The 17,725-nt window shown below is 35.4% G+C and overlaps 1 protein-coding gene across 1 annotated transcript; it reads left to right on the top strand.

Moving 5' to 3' along the window:
• The first annotated feature begins 11,204 nt into the window (after positions 1 to 11,204).
• On the top strand, positions 11,205 to 16,685 carry LOC141724994 (fructokinase-like 2, chloroplastic). The gene is made up of 5 exons (XM_074527336.1): positions 11,205 to 11,337; positions 11,642 to 11,979; positions 12,110 to 12,789; positions 13,508 to 13,979; positions 16,259 to 16,685. Exons 1-5 carry the CDS (start codon positions 11,297 to 11,299, stop codon positions 16,492 to 16,494), a joined length of 1,767 nt encoding a protein of 588 aa, XP_074383437.1. The 5' UTR covers positions 11,205 to 11,296; the 3' UTR covers positions 16,495 to 16,685.
• The last annotated feature ends 1,040 nt before the right edge of the window (positions 16,686 to 17,725 follow it).

Raw genomic sequence — 17,725 nt, 5'->3', positions numbered from 1 at the left:
AGTTCATGGTTAAAAAGGTAATTAACCAAAATCAAGCTAAAAACAACCAACCAACAATCATTTCACCCAAAACACAAAGATTATTTCATTTTCTTCACCTTGCTCTCGGCTTCTTCTTCTTTTCCAAAGCAAGAAAGTCAAAATCATAGTTCCAAGCTTTGTTAAATTTCAAGGTAATTATCTAAGACTCCTTATGCATAGTTATGAATGTCCTATAAGTTTGAGCTCCTAAATCATCCTCAATCTCTTCCTAAGAATCATGGAAGAAGATGGTGAATAGTGTTTTTCAAGAACTAATTTTTTTTGTTCTTGAAGTTTTGTTTAGATTAAGCTTGGATAAGGACTTTAAGGGTGATTCCAAGCCATTCTCTTGATTCTCCACTCTCTAAGGAAGGTATAACCCCTCCAAACCCGAACTTTATTTGAGTAATTAGGTTTAGTTTTGTTGTTATAATTCATGAGAGGTTTGCTAGTTGTAAATGTAGAGATTAGTTGATTTTGTGAAGTTTTTGGAGTGGTAGTTCTTGGATTGTTCATTAATGAACTTAAGTGTAGTTAAATTCAAGTTTAAGAATAATTATAAATTGTTGATGTTGAGTTGTTGGGGCTGTTATGATGTAGTATGGATGGAGTTTTGATTGGGTTGTGATTGTGGATTGATTGTGGGTTGAATTGGAGTATTTTAAATTTGGGAAATCGCGTAAACAAAGTCGTCGTAATGTCCGATTTACTTTAGGCTGTTTTGTTCTTAACATTAGGACCCCGAGAACTCCCTGCTAGGTTTTGACCATTGCCATGATTAGATAGTTCATGTTATGAGCTTCGTTTTGATATGTTGTTCGTTTGATTCCGATGTACGGTTTAGGAGAAACGGTCGTTTTAAGTAACGACATTTCGCGAACGAACCATTACCCCTCGCCTTACTTTGAAACATAGGTTAAAGGACTAATTGGGGTATGAAACATTTAGGTAAAGTGGATTAGGCAGTTGGTAAGGTACTCAAAATGCCTTAAAACTCGTAATGGTTAATTTATTAAAAATGGTGGAGCTGAGGGTACTCGAGCGACTTAAGAGAATCAGTAAGCGCAAAGCGAGCGTTAGAGTCTAATTTGGTTAAAGTATAGATTTACAAGTGACTTTGGTTTAATTACAACTTACATGTTGTTTATAGGTTACCAGACTCGTCCCGAGCCATTTGTAACCCCCAGTCGCTCAGGCAAGTTTTCTACCCGTATAACTGTTGTTGTGATGTATATGTGTATATACATGATCTTGTGATAAATGCATATTTGTTATTAGCAAATTCTTGCGATATATTGTAGCATGTGATATGGTATATATGCATCCCTGTTTCGTATTCTTGATTTATATATCTGTTGGTTCAAATGCTTATTAGTTGTATAATACCTATGCTAGAGATAAGCGGTATTTGCGTATACCCTTAGTATAGGGGAGCAAAAGGGAACTTTTTCTAAAACCGGGAGGCGAGGCTCCTGAGTATAATATATATATATATATATATATATATATATATATGAATAGTTTTTAAAACTATTAATCGAATAAGGTTTATTTGATAAGTTATATTATTTAATGAATATTATTTCGAATATTCATTCGAGGGCTTATGACTCAATTTATTTTATTAATTGAATATTATTTGAATATTCATTTGAGGACCTATGACTCCGATTATTTGCTGAGATATATACTTTATTTTATTAAAGAATAAGGTGTCGATAATCAAACTTATCTTTGATTATTCAAATAAAGATAGTACTTTCGTATAAGTATATCTTTGGTTATTTAATACTCATTTCAAGTATAAGTTTTACAACTTCTACCTCAATTATTTGTATAAAGATTATTTTTTATGGGAATATTATTTAAATAATAATATTCAGATATTTTCTAATATATTGGGACTGATTTACTTTATTAAATCAGCATTACTCCAAACACTCTTTAAAGTGTTTTCGAGTCTTTAAAATGATTTTTAAAAGTTAGAGCGGATCCCAAAACTCATTTTTTTATATATTTAAGATCTTCCTTTTAAAGGGGATTTAAATACTCGCTCAAAACCGGAGGGATCCGGCTCTGTGGTGTATTTTATATTCGCAACAAGGTTGATGTTTTGGTAAATGAATTGATTACTTACCCAACATTCGGGAAGTATGTCCATCTATCGAGTCGGCATAAGCAACATGGGCTCAGTGGGCGTCCACGAAAGTGTAAGTGGCTCAGTGGGAGTCCATCAAATGCGTAAGTGGCTGAGTGGCAGTCCAGCATAAGGTCCTATTGCGACCAGGGTGATGACCAGTGGGGAATTTGTCCATCTACTAGTAGAAAAGGTTACTTATTGGTATCTTTGCCTGATCAGCAAGATACCGGGTTTATGCCATAATTCTTTTCTTTTCCAAAAATTCATTGGATGTTACAAACTCTGTTCATACTTTACATGACAGAGGTTTTTAGGAAATGTATAAAGAGATATATATGTGGATATATATATCGGGACTTAATGAAGTATATCATAACTTCATTTCATTTAATGATATTTCAAAGATTGAATCTATTCAAGTCTTATCTTGTAGTCTCATCAGTGTGATGAACTTTTGAAACTAATTATAACTTGAACGGTGGTAGTTCAAGTAGTATTCGGAAAAGATATAAGTATATTGGAGTATCTTGTAACTTCATCTTTTAAACTTATATCTAGTTAATGATTATCTTATGCATGACAAAGATTTTCAGAAAAACGTTGAGACAAGGTTGGATATATGAGATCACCTTGCAACGATATTCTTATACAGTTATAAACTGGAACTCTGTGTATATTATACATGTCAGAGGATTTCAAAGATTGTGAAAAGTATATATGTAGATATACTGAATATTTTGCGACTTGGTCGCGGTAAGATATCAAACTTGGTTCATTTCTTCTTGACCAAGACTTTCATGAGTACTATGAGAATGCTCATATATTGTAAATCATTATACATATTATTTTGGTAAGCTTGTTGCTCACCCTTGCTTTCTTCTTTCATCACACAACATCAGCTAGACAAGATGAACAGGACCAAGCTTCCAATTCGCAAGCGGTTAGAAAATGTTCCGCAGTTTTCTGGAAGCGTTGATGCCGCCGTAGCTAAGGTAGGAGCTACCAATAGGCTAGGTTTTCAACTATTGATGAACCAGATTTATGTATATTTATGAATTGTAATAATGGCAAAGAAATGTAAATTTATTCAGAAACCCTTTTAAGGTGTATTGGCATATAATTGTGGAATAAAACGACTTGTGATTATTTTTGGATATTCATCTCTGAGACTATAACTTGTGGTGTGTGTGTTTATGGTGGGGTCACAGTACAGAATAGTTGATTATTTATTAAGATTGGGTGTTATTAAGGGAAATGGAACTCGTGACAACCCGGATCCCCGACCCCGGATTTGGGGGTGTTACAAAGCGCTTCTAGGGAGGCAACCCAAGTTTGTTGTATATTAGTAGATAGAGGATGAAGAAAACAAGGAGAAAAACACAAAAAAAATCAGAAAAAGAAAAAAATTCAAGTTCAACTACAGAAGCACGGCGCACCCGTGCTGAGAAGTGGGGCGGCCGTGCCGATTTTCCAATGAGTGCGCGCGCCCGCGCTGGTACGCGGGGCGGTCGCGCTGAGTCCCCGTAGTCAGAAACAAAATAAGGAAATAAACAAAATTTCGGGGACTTCAATACAAAATCAATTTCTACCCGAATATCTCTCCTTCACACCCCGTAATTTCTATTCCAAATCGATTCCATTACCCCCATTATTCCCATTAATCCCACTTCTTTTCCATAACTAATTATCTCCCAAATTCCTATATATACATACACTTATACACAAACTTCTCCATCATTTCTCAAATCCCAAACACAAATCTCTCTTATACACACATCTCTAATTCTCTCTTATTCAATCTCAATGGCACCCAAAAGACAACGAACCCAAGTTAGCAGCAGCACCACTGATTCTTCGAGTGTGGGTGGAGTGACGCCCAGGTTTTCAACTCTGGAGGCTGAGGCGGAGTATACGAGGCGGCTTTCGAAGCCTATAGCCAAGGAGCGAGGTTTTCTACCATCGGGGAGGGATGGTAAGTTGCTGGAGATGATTATGAAGATGGGGTGGAGAGCTTTTTGTGAGGCACCCATTATGGTACCTATGAGTGTGGTTCGCGAGTTCTACACGAATGAAAAGGCGGAACGGTTTCACTGTGGTGAGGGGATTGACGGTGAACTATAGTGCTGAGGCGATTTGGAGGGTGATTGAGCAGCCCGAGAGGAGGCCAGAATAGGATATTTGGAATGAGAAGACGGGGGATGACTTTAACTTGGATTTGATCGTTGCTATCCTGTGTGTTCCTGAGACTCATTGGAAGTTCAAGAAGGGCACGAACGAGTATTCTACTTTCCCTGCCTCGTGCATGAACAGGTTTGCACGTACATGGAATTCCTTTATTTGTGCCAACATCATGCCATCTTCTCACGTGCATGATGTTACCGTTGAGCGTGCACGTTTGTTGTGGGGGATTTTTCAGGGAGACTTTGTGGATCTCGAGATGGTGATTCATCAGGGTATTCTGAGGTTCTTGCAAGGGAGTACTACGGGTTCTATACCCTATGCGTCCATTTTGATGAAGCTATCTGTGCCGGTTGATATTCATTGGTTCGAGCATTAACAGCTGTAGCTCTCGAGTGCCCCGATTGATAGTTCGACGCTATTGAGTATGCAAGAGTGGTACGGTGGGAAGCCCGATCCTAAGGGCCTTGGTTATTCTTATGACCATCTACCGGGTGGCTGACCAGCTGATCAGACGTATGCTGGAGGTTCTTCTCAGGCTAGGAGAGCAGCATGGAGAGCGCAGTTGGGTGAGGTGGCCGGTCCGTTGCAGCAACAGCAGCAGGATGAAGCATAGGGCAGTGATGGGATGAGTTTATCGTAATATAGGCGCTTGATGAGGAGGATGGATGCGATGCATGACATCCAAAGTCGGTTTGCACATGACCTTACCCAGGCGTTGGGGACTGCATTCAGAGCCACAAGAGTTGATATCCAGTGGCCAGTATTCGGTGAGGACGATGTGTACCTGCCTCCAGACACACCACCCGTTGAGGGTGATGACCCTGATTCTGAATAGATATGCCTGATTCCTTACTATTACCTTCACTGAGACAATGAATATTTTAAGTTTGGGGGTAGTAGTTAAGGATTATGTGTTATGTGTGAGTCGCATATAGTTTCCATATTCTTGCTAGTTTAGTTCATATAGTTGCATATTTGTCATTTAGTATTTTTTTATTTTGTATGGTAGTTTGTTGCATATTGTTTCATGCATTTGCATTATAGCATGATCCCTTAGATGATTGTTCCGATTGAGTTGTGATATTGATGTTAGTGTAGTGATGTCGTATTTAGTGATGTTAAGTCTTATCAAGTTGATTTGCATGCTAGAAGCAATTGTAATTTTACTAAGTCTTATAGGTTGCTTGAGTGCTAGATCATGATCATGTTTTGTTTGTTTGTTGAGGTTTAATCACTTGTTTATATTTAGAATTTAGGATATTCTCTTAATGATTAAATAACATGGAAATATAAAAATTAGAGAAAAACATTGGATTTCATTGATAGTTGTTATGGTTAGGTGTCAAATGGCTAGTAGCCGGCTCATTCTATATGAGTAGTCTAGGGTTGAACGAGATGGAGCGAAACGCACTCGTTCAGAAATTTGTGAAAAAAAAATGTGTTTATGCATAATTGATCACGAGTGGGCTCTTTAATGCTCGAGTTATTAAGTTCTTAGAGGACTTTGTGCCTAGTGACCTAGGGCTTTTATAGTATGGGATCCACTAACCTAACGCTCGCTACATGGATATTATTGTATAAGTCCTATGTGGACCTCACTCATTGTATGATCAAATAAGCATATTTGTGTTGTTTATGTGTTGTGAATAAAAGCATGAATCCATATATAACTCCGATATAAGAATTGAAGTGTTGTCAGTCATTTTGAGTTTAGATTTTATTCTATTTATAACCTTGTGATTGCCTTGATGAGTAGCGAGTCATGATTATTGATCTAGTTGCGATAGTATATCTGTAAGTATTTGCACACACATGCTGGACTTCTAATCTACATGGGCTGCTATATATTGATAATTTAAGTTCGTTTTTCATAATAAGACGTACCAGAGCTTAAGGAGAAGGCATAAGAAGACTGTATAGCACAATTCAACCAAGGCGAAGTGGATCGAGTTTAATTTTGTGATTCTTTGTTTTAAGTTGTAATCTTGGATGCTAGTTTTCTTATTTATTGAACCTATACTCTTGTTTAATGTACTTGGTTTATTATTTATTCAGTATAAAGACTACGTTTATTATACCATGCTTTTATCGGAACCCACATTGATGATGAGTCTGATTATGGGCTAATCATTGTCATGCAGTTCTAGCGGATTTACTTATGGATTTCTTTAGTTAATTTGTTTCGATACCTTAGTGTGTGGTGATTGTATGATAACCTAGTATTGGTTGTGCTTATTCGTCTTATGAGCGTCGCGAACTTATAAGATAGCGTATTAATCTCTAATGAAGCGAAAGTGAATTTAGGGGTTTAGAACTTGCTATACTAGCATAGGTTCATGTATTTGATATGCATGATTTGTAGGTAATTTTAACCATCTTACTTGCCCTATATAATCATGATAGATTACTTGTGCGTTAAATCGTTATGTTGTCAAATTCTATAGACATATAGGGTCTCAATATAATTGGTGTTTATTCAGCTATTATCTCTTTTGTGGATGTCTGGTAGCAGGGTATTCGTACAACGAAAGTTGGCGTTTACTAGTTTCGTGTTGTCTGATTAGTGTCATCACAATTGCATGTTAAGGTTAAGAACAAAATGGCTATTGAATGAAGTAGTAATGAAGTTAGGTACCCATGTTTGTGTCATATAGTTAATCAATCTTTTTAATCTCTTAGTTAATGATCTTTAATATAATCTCTTAGTTAATTGTAGTTATAAACAACCTCAATTTATTAATCATCTTAGCATTGAATAATAACTATACCATTATTGTTTAAGTGCGTTGATTGAAATTAACTTAAAAGAGTCTCTGTGGGAATGAACTAGAAATAATTCTATATTACTTGCGATCACGTATACTTGCTTGAATTTTAGTGCATGTTTTCGTCCTAACATCCATAATCTTTGAAATGATTTTATAGACAACATTACACAAAAAATAGGGCGTAGATCAGCCATCATTTAAGTAGTTTTCTTTTTCGGGAAAATCATGATATTGGTATTTCTCAGCGGGTTCAATAATAAGCCATCCTAAAAAAATTGTTGACTACTTTCACAATGTCATCTCCAACAATATCCCAGAATTTTTGATAAAAATCAGGGCTCATTCCATCTGGATCAGGTGATTTATCCGGATGTATATGGAACAGAGTCTGCTTTGCTTCTATTTCTTCTACTGGAGCTAATAGTTTCTCATTATGCTCACTACTCACAGTCTTTGAAATGCAGCTTGTTACCTCGCTTTATTTCTTATTAGAAGCCAGAATCAGGTCTGAGAAATACCCTACCATAGATTCCTCCAAACCTTCCCCACACTCAACCTTATTGCATGTGTTGCTCTTCAATGAAGCAATGTAATTTATCCTTCTTCTGATCTTAGTAGCATTGTGAAAAACTCTGTTGTTCTTATCATTTTCACAAAGTCATAATTGTTTGAACGTTGCCGCCAAAATACCTCTTGCTGAGCATACACTTCTGCTAGCTCAATTTTTTTAGCTCAAAACAACTCAATAGAATTGACGTCTCTCCTTCCTTTCAGAGTCTTCAAAATATGCTTATTGTGGTTAATTCTCCTTCTGAAACTCCCAGTAATTTCCTCACCCCAAACTTAGAGTACGCCTGAGCAATGAGCAGTTTTATTATATATAGAAAGTTCTGTATCACAGTATCATTCTTCCTCAATGAGTTGTTTACACATTGGTTCTCTCAACCATGCATTTTCAAACTGAATTTTTTTACTCGTTGAAAACGGACTTGAATACAAGGATCCAGTAAAATAGGACAATGGTCATAGGTTGTTACTTCTAAATTTATAAGTTTGGATTCTGTGACTAGACATAGAAACGATTCTGTTAGCAATACCATATCCATGCGCACTTCTATCCAGCTGCCGGTACCATAACATCGTTCCCTTGTAAACAAATAACCAATTAAGTTCATAACAATTAAAGCACATTCATCGGCTACTTCCTTGAAGCCTTGAATCAACCAGTGTGGATAGGGTCTACCCCCTCTCGTATCTTGTTGATTAAGGACATTATTCATATCTCCTAAAAGAGTCCAAGGTAAACTGTTTCCACTCGCAAGCTTATGAATTAAATCCCACATCTTTTGTCGTTTAGATATGTTTGGATCCCCATACACTCATGTGAAACGAAACTTATGACCTTCTCTATTAACCACAATAATATTAATATGGTTCTTGCTATATGACTGAAGTTGCACCTCATTATTGTATCTCCACAAAAAAGTTATACAACCACTATGTCCTTGCGTTTCAACAGTGAAAGCTCCTTCAAATTGCAACGAACTTCTAACCATCTCGACTTTTTTTTTGTTACACTAATTTTCACTTAAGAATACAAAATTGGGTTACTTTTGGAAAGTTAATTCCTTAAGGAATTGAAAATTCATGGGGTCCCAAGTCCATGACAATTTCAACTTATGTCACTCAGAATGTTAGTCAAGCACTCCTTTGAGTGTCTCTTTTACATTTTTTGGAACATTGTCCGCAATTGGGCTATTCTCCATGTTCTCAACATTCATGTTATTTTCTGCATCCGATTCCATCTAAATTTATGTACTAAATCTCACTCCATTATTAAGACCCGACCCATTATCTTCCCTCTTTTTTTAGAATCTCTAGTAATTACTTCTTTCATCCTGTTAGGCTCCTTAACTGTAGTCTCTGTAATATATTCATCCTCAATCCCTAATTTCACGCCATTGTTCATATTATTTTAAAAAAATTATGCGCGCCAACTCCATCAGTTGTAACTTACTGCATATTTTGTGGAGTGAAAATCGGATCTTGATTGCTTCTCACATCACCTGTGCGGCTCCCTTCTCCATACCCTGTGCTCCATGCAGCTTCATCTATGTCGTTACGTAATCACTTTGCATCAATATGTTTGACCTGATGTTTAAAAGGAGCACGCATCCATGGACCATACGATTTAATAATTTCATATTTCGGGAACAAAAATTTTCAGATTGTCCTAATTATCCACAAATGAAGCAAAAAGTAGGAATATTCTCATACTTAAACTTATCCAAAATCATTCATCTCTAGTTTTTCTGATATTAATGCGTCATTTCAATTGTTTACATATGTCGATAGTTACACGAACTCTCATATAATTACCCATCTAATTTTCTTCCTCATTAATGATTCTCGCTGACATGAACCTCGATTTAAGATCATCAAAACGAACCCACAAGCCCATTGAGTTCAAACTTACACTTTTGGAATTCTCCCATTAATTCAGGAGCCATCACAAGTGCTCTTCTATTAATTTTTTTAAAATTCTTGAAATTTAAGAATATCATGCTTAGATTTTTTTAAAAAATCTAATAAAGTAAGGATTGGGTAAATTTAATTAAAATCTGAATATATTTAATGTAGATTTCAAAAAGTCTATCAATATCTTGTGATGTTAAATATAGATTTTAAAAAAATCATCAAATGGTATTCAAAAGTTAATGTGGTGGCCCGCAAGGGTTGGCTAATTTGGTTAAAAAGGGGATAACTATCCTCCTGGTCACAGGTTCGAATCCCACGGGAGGACAATTTATGATTATGCCTCCCGAGTCAGAGTTTGTCGCTTAAATGCGGTTTACCTTGGTTCACGTGGTTTGTAGGCTATTGTGTGAGCCCGTATATACCCAGTGCACACCCGATGTATTTACAGTATCATGAACTGGAGTCACATGTGGGGTCCAATATTTTCCAAACCTTGTTGGGCCGACCTTGTTTTACATGTCTAAGTATGCAGAAGAGGTGTACGCGGTTCGTATCAGATCGATTTTGAGATGAAATTCGAATCAAACTGCGAAGGGCGGTTTTAGAAAATTGACATCTGCAGTTACGGTTAAACGCGTCAATTACTGTTGCGAATTTGCGATTATTGCAGATCGATTTGCGGTTCAACCACTTATTTTAAGACAATTAATAATTTGTAAAAGAAATAAATTCGAAATATTAATAAATTCAATTTTAAATATTAATAATTTTAAATTTACATTCAAAAATAAAATACAAACTAATACCCCGTGTGAAATAAGGATATTAAAAATATACAAAAATATGGAGGTGAGAAAAAGAAAATAGATAAGGATAAAAATAAAATTACATGTTGATTACATTTTTCATTAATTTTGTTGATGTATCTTATAATAATTGTGTTTGTTATGAACGAAAGTCTTAAAATTGGCCTAAGATTAGTTAATAAATATGTATACTTATTAATTTATATGATATCAATTACATTTTTGGAAATATATTTTATTATAAATATATGTTGCGAGTTGCGGTTGCGATTTTAAGATTTTTTTTGACGTAAATGATTTCAAGAATTTAAAATTACATCCAAATCGCGGATAAGCATTTTTAAAATTTAAATTCACAAATAACCCGCATTTCGCGATTTTCCGCAAAATGCGGTTAGGTTGCAAACGGTTGAATGCCGTTTAGTGGTTCGGGTCACAGCCCAATGGACTTAGATTAATACTCCCTCCGTACTTTTGATTTCTTATCAAAATGATTGGGCACGGAGTTTAAGAAATATGTATAAAATAGTGTAAAAGAGAAAGAAAAATGGGTGAAGTGGTGGGACTATTGAATTTTAATGTATAAAAGGGAGATAGTGGAGTAAAAGTAGTGTGAAAATGGTGGGAAAGTGAGAAAATGGTGGGATTCATTGACTATTTTTGATAAGTTTTAAAATGTGACATCTCGAAAATGAAAGTATAAAGAAATGAAATTAAAGGAGGGAGTACAGTTTATAAGCCAATTATTTTTAAAAGCAAGAAAAAAAAATAAAGAAGAAATTGTTTTTAAGACCAAAGCCTCATCTTGTTTGTTTACTAGTACAGTACTGTTTATTTATGTTCAGTTGAGTTGAGTGTGAATATAAACCCTTAAACCCAGTGGGTTTTTAAGAAGCTCTTCAATGGCTTCTCTGTGTTTCCCACAGTTCTATGTGCTACCCAGGTTCTCTCTTCCGCTAAGCTTTTACTCCCTAACTTTAATTTTTAATACTGTTATTACATTTCATGTATTTCTCGTGTGTGTGTGTGTCTGCTGTTATACTCTTAACTGTTTAAAGCTAATTTGGTTTGTCATATGAATGTAAAAACCAAGAAAGATATGAACTTTGTTTGTTTGGTACTTTCTTGAAGTATGAATTGTGCATTTCTTGTCTTAAAGCTTATCTTTTTATCTGACCCAATTGAGAATTAGGCATAGAATTGATAATTTTAGTGCTAATAAGTTTACGTTGTTTTAAACTATGAAGGTGGCAATCAAATTTGCCTTTATTTTCCTCGATTCAGTTTATACAACCGCAGAATATTAGATTGCGCAGTAGATGTATACCTACAGCCTTATCTAAGAAAAAGATTTCAGAATCATTAGATGGTAATGCTTCTGATGGAGAAGGAGGGGTTGTAGAAAAAAAGGTGAGTAAAACTACTAAAAGGGCTCCAGCTAAAGGTCGTAGAAAAGCTAAAGTAGAAATCCCTGAGGATAGCCTTTTACTCGAGAAGGCTGGTGATATTACAGATGATGAAGAATTAGTGCCTTCTAAATCAACTGAAGATGGTGAAAAACCTCGGAGGCGAACTCGAAAGAAAGGTATCTTTTTAGCATCTCTAGATGAAATCAAGATTGTTTTTTTTTTAATTTATGCCAATCAGATGTAGTTTATAGATATTGCTATGATGATACCTAGCTCAATTTTTAAATGAACGTAAATGATTTGCAGCTTCAGTAGCAGCTGAGTCTACCTCTGGCAGTCTAGTGGAGGAAGAGCCTGTAAAAAAGGTAACTAGGCGGAGTACTAAAAAGAAGATCGAGGATCCAGTAGATCAAGTTAGTGAAACAGAACTTAGTGATAGTGAGGGGGAGAGTGAGGGGGAGACAGTCGATGCAGATGTGGAAGTTGATAGTGACGATGATAATGAGAATGCGCTCAAATTCGAATACGATGATGGAGAAGAGGACATTAGTTTTACCTATGGTTGGCCTCCTCTTGTCTGTTGCTTCGGATCTGCTCAACATTCGTTTGTGCCTTCAGGGAGGCCTGCAAATAGGCTTCTTGACTATGAAATGCATGAAAGAATGAAGGATGCCTTGTGGGCCCCTAAAAAGTTCATTAGGGCTCCAGGGAGTTGTTCAAGCAATGTTGCATTGGCTTTAGCCAACTTAGGTGGTAAAGTTGCCTTCATGGGAAAAGTTGGGGACGATGACTATGGTCAGGCACTGTTATTGTCTCTGAATGAAAACAGAGTTCAGACCCGATCAGTTCAAATTGATAGTAAAAGAGTTACGGCACTTTCACAAATGAAAATAGGAAAAAGAGGTGGCTTGAAAATGAGTTGTGTCAAACCATGTGCAGAGGATTCATTGTTGAAGTCCGAAATCAACATAGATGTGTTGAAGGAGGTATGAATGATTTTCAAATAATTACTATCCCATTATCCTTTTTTCTGTTGATTATCCCCTTGATATGCACATCAAACATGGAGTTAAAATTATGGAATGCCTCTTATTTGCATCTGAGTTTGGATATAAATCATTACTTGTAAATTTGCATAACAGACTAAATAGAGAAGTGCACAACTCTTCTGCAATTCTTTTTTTTGTTAAGCCTGTAGTCTTCATAATACTCTCAGAAGATTGGTTGTTGAGGAATTGAAAATTCAGCAAAATGTAGCACATTGTTTTGGCTTGTCAAATTAGATACCAGATCTGAACAGCTTTTTTTAAGTGCTCGGCTGCTTGGAAGTAGTTGTTAGAGTATCTTCTTAACGTGCACAATATCTGTTCTTTGGTGACATCGTATAATTATTTTGCTAATGATATTTTTTTTGACCAAATTAAGCAATTTAGCTAATTATTTTGCTTCTTTTTGTGTGCATATTATGCTTGTAATGGGACCTAGTGCCCTTAAAGTTTACGGTTATGACGAGACTCAACTGTATTGCTTATCATCAAATAGATTATGTACTCGTACCCGTGACATGTAAAGTTAAGTTATCTAATCAGCAATACTTTCCTTTAAATCTCTAGCTTCTTGCTTGAAATCTTAGTTTACAGGCTGTTTAGCTTACTTTGGATTGAGCCCTCAAGTTCTTTTTTATCTCATTGACCTCTATTGCAGGCCAAGATGTTTTACTTTAACACATTTGGACTGCTTGAGCAAAAAATGAGATCCACTGCTTTACAAGCCATTAAGATCTCAAAGAAGTTAGGGAGTCTGATTTTCTATGATGTAAACCTTCCATTACAATTATGGCAATCAGGGGAAGAAACGAAAATGTTCATACAGAAAGCATGGGATCTTGCAGATGTTATTGAGGTTACCACACAAGAGCTTGAATTTCTTTGTGGAATAAAGCCCTCTGAAAATTTTGACACCAAAAATAATGACAAATCAAAGTTTCCTCATTATGCGCCAGAAGTTTTAGCTCCACTTTGGCATGAAAATCTTAAACTTTTGTTTGTAACAAATGGGACGTCGAAGATTCATTACTACACCAAGGAACACGATGGAGCTGTCCTTGGGATGGAGGATGCACCTCTTAGTCCTTTCAGTTGTGACATGTCTGCAGCAGGAGACGGGATTGTTGCAGGTAAATTCATGTCATTACTACGTAAAACTGTTCATATAAACTTTTCTGAATGTAAATACAATCGGATAAGTCGGGTCGCACTTAATAGTTAACAGTACAATGGAAAGTAGAGCTATACACAAAGGAAATTTAACAAAATCCAGTTCTTATTTCTGACAAAGTAGGTTTAATGATTAGATGGTTTTTTTAATTACCAGGTATACCGATGAGCAAGTAAAATCCAGAATTAGTTATGAGAAAAATAATCCAGAACTAGAGTAGTACTAATTATCAATTGCATATCATAAAATATATAATTTTCATAATTCATGAAGCTCCTAATTTTTTAAAAACAATCCATCTTGTTTTTATAAAATCTGCAACTTAAAATTTATTGGTCAACAATTTACACAAGTCACTCCTATCATCAGTTATGCTTGAGTTGTTGGTTATGTAGGTGCAAGAATTCTTAATTTGGTAATTCTCGTAATCATCTTCCGATTAAATAGCTGAATTGTGTCTATCATATCTTCTGTTAGAGGTATAACTTATTTCCCAATATCTTAAAATTCCTGTTGAATTAAATTAGAACACAGCAACTTCTCTGATTGTACAGAGCGCTCCATGATGAATTAGCGAAGTAAGAAATTGCACAAAATGAACATGATGAACAATTGAATACAACTTAATTTCTGGATGAGTTTATAGTAAATATACCCTTAAGAAAGTTTAGAGCGTAGAGGAAAGACCACTCTATTCTAGCATTACTATACTAGCTTAGAGTTTTTGATTTGTTAATACTTATTGTTTACTGGTTGAGCAGAGCGGTTTAATTGTTAAGAGTGTTAGTTGCCTAATGTGTCTTGGCACTTCAGTATTTTAGCTCTAATTCGTGGGGTATGCCCCTAGATTGTGTATTTTGTTTTCTTCTTAATACATTTTAGTTTAGCAAAAAAATAAAGAAAACTTTAGAGCGAGAAGTGCAATTTGAAGAAATTAAATTTTAAGCCTTCGTTCAGTTTCTCTCTAAAATACAGTGCATCTCTTAATTCATTCTCTCTAAAACCTCTTCCCTATGGAGAATAGCTTCCCTAACCTTCATGTCCTATATTTCTATCCCTCGAAAACAATCTTCCAACGGTGCTTAAGGTACATTAGATATACAGTCGAAAATGGACTAAGAAACTTATAAAAAGAATCTGGTCAGACCATTAATGGCCGTTGTGCCCATGGGATGGTAGTTCTGTTGCCTCGACCTCCTGACCTTAAGAAGCACTCCCGTTCCAATTTAGGCTGTCCTACGAGGAGAAACGTAAACATAATGGTCATTACATTTTCATGGAATGGCACTTCATTCCGTGTCTTCTTTCCTTGGCTTATTCTTCCATTTTTTTAAATCTTTCTATTAGCTTCAATTCCTATCTTAGGCTCAAGACTCCAGAAGTGTCCTACAATTGATGAAGATGGGTAAGAAGCATATTTTTAAGCTGCTAAATTTGGCCTTAGCTCACATAATATATACCAAAATAAGGCCAACATAGAGGATAATACAATTAAAAAGGGATGTAAGATCAGCATGTATCAATAGTTACCTATCTACTTGGGGGAAGACCGGAAGATCATTCATGAGATGTATTATGTGAGATTTTAGAGGTGCATGTGCTCAAAAGATGCAAACTCAATTTTGAGTATCTTTCACAAAATGCGTATCATGTTTAGCTTTCTGAGGTCTCATCTGCATTCTATTTTAACTATCGTACTCAACTAATCTGTTCAGCTTGTGCACTAGTATTTAGATCATCACTTTTGTGGGCTGTTGGTATGTACTTCGCTCGTTAGCTTTTACTTGCATTCTCTCTTCTTTGTGCGTGCGCCGTGCGTATGTGCGTGTGATCAATGGAGATATGTACTCATGACACCGGTCTGGTTGAAACTCTTTTTTATGTATGTCTCATAGATACCTTATTTAATAAATTAATGAATTTATAGATGGAACCATTAAATTGATCATTATAGTTGTACCCAGAAATCAAAATTTTGTCACTATAGCTGATTATTTGTACATCAAATATTAAGATGTTCTGCTTATGGATTCTCTATTGACTTTTAGAAGTGTTTGCTATCTTACAGTGATACTATGTGTAACCTTGACTAAAAACTACTGTCTATATACGAATTCATGATAATATACGGACTTACTCTATAGTCTATATATGTTCTTTAGTGAACTTACTTCCTTTCATCCAAAATATAAAGGCTACCGAGATAGTGCTGACTCCTGCTTCTTGATCTCTGTACAGCTCTGATAAGAAAGCTGACGATTCAACCAAATCTCATCACTGATAAAGGCTATTTGGAGCACACCATTAAGTATGCCATTAATTGCGGAGTAACAGACCAATGGCTTCAGGCACGAATCCGCGGCTTCCCTCCTAAAGAAGGGATGGAAGGTGACATGGTTCCAGATACCAATGGCTTAATGTCTATAACAGAAAGACAATATCGCACATTAGTGCCTATTAGTTCCACGAGTTGATGCACCAACATTATTAGTTAAATGTAATGATGCTTCAGCACTATGTAAAATTATCAGTTAGTAGGATTCGAGTGTTTTATTTCTTTCTACTGTCCCTTTTTACATAGGGATGACCATAGGTGTTTAGCAAAATAACAAATTTGAAACAGATGGCATTCACTATAGGGAATGAATCTATACATTCAGCGTTCTCTGTTTTGGTCCATGACAATATTACTTTAGCAAGGATTCAACTTTTACGCCCGCTCCTGGCGTGTAATAAGAAAAACATAACCAACGATTGAGCTTCTTTCCAAAGACTTGGCCGCTTTAAAAAAAGATGGTGGCTGAACTAGTACTGAAAATCCTTGATTGGATCAACAAGGTAGTTTTAGAGCCCATTTGTTGCCGTTCAAGAGTTCGAACCCAAATGCTCATGTACTATCTATCTATTACTATATATAAAATACGAAACATTAAAAGTTTGGGTACCGTACCTATTAAGTTAAATTTACCTAATTACCCTTATCTATTATATTCTAATTCTAATACATAATAAAAATAAAACACTTAATGTATGTTATCAATGAAACTACATGATATTAGGTACTCTAAGTTACTAAATATAGGAGTAATCTTCGTAAAAAATATAATATTAGATACTCTAAGTTACTAAATATAAGAGTAATCTTCGTAAAGAATATAAAGACTTATTTGACACGATATATATATACACTATAAGAAAATCTAAATATAAAGACTTATTTGACACGAGTCTTCTGGCTCTCATATAATCAAACAGGTTCCCGTAAATTAAAATAATATTATAGATACCTATTTTTTGGTTCTTACATGGAACTACATTAATGTTTCATATAACCAAATATTAAAACGAGCCGCTTTTAACGAGTCGGGCGAGCCGGCTCTTTTAATTATACACTTAATCGAGCCTAAATTTCAACCCGAACTCGGCTCGTTTAATTTCACGAGTCGAACCGAGTTGGTTCGAGTAATTAAACGAGCCGGAAACGAGTTCGAGCCGTGCGAGCTTGCGAGACGCCCGACTCGAATTATAACCCTAATCACGCGTAGAAATATAAATAAAAATATATAAGTGAATGGGTAACAATATTTTTTTCAGATAACTCTTTTTAAAAATGTTATGAACATTGAGTATTATATTTATTATTAAATCATGTCATTTAAAAATATTAAATGAACAAATTTATAAATTAAATTTATATTAATTTTT

Source organism: Apium graveolens, chromosome 5 (genome assembly GCF_009905375.1).
Source record: "Apium graveolens cultivar Ventura chromosome 5, ASM990537v1, whole genome shotgun sequence".
In the NCBI taxonomy this organism is placed as follows: Eukaryota; Viridiplantae; Streptophyta; class Magnoliopsida; order Apiales; family Apiaceae; genus Apium; species Apium graveolens.
Note: the sequence above shows the minus strand (reverse complement) of the source record. Positions and strands in the feature narration are given on the sequence as shown.

Coding starts and splice junctions, on each gene's coding strand:
- LOC141724994 (XM_074527336.1), top strand. CDS start 11,297: ATGGCTTCTCTGTGTTTCCCACAGTTCTATGTGCTACCCAG. Junction 11,338..11,641: donor CAGTTCTATGTGCTACCCAG/GTTCTCTCTTCC, acceptor TAAACTATGAAG/GTGGCAATCAAATTTGCCTT. Junction 13,980..16,258: donor AGGAGACGGGATTGTTGCAG/GTAAATTCATGT, acceptor ATCTCTGTACAG/CTCTGATAAGAAAGCTGACG.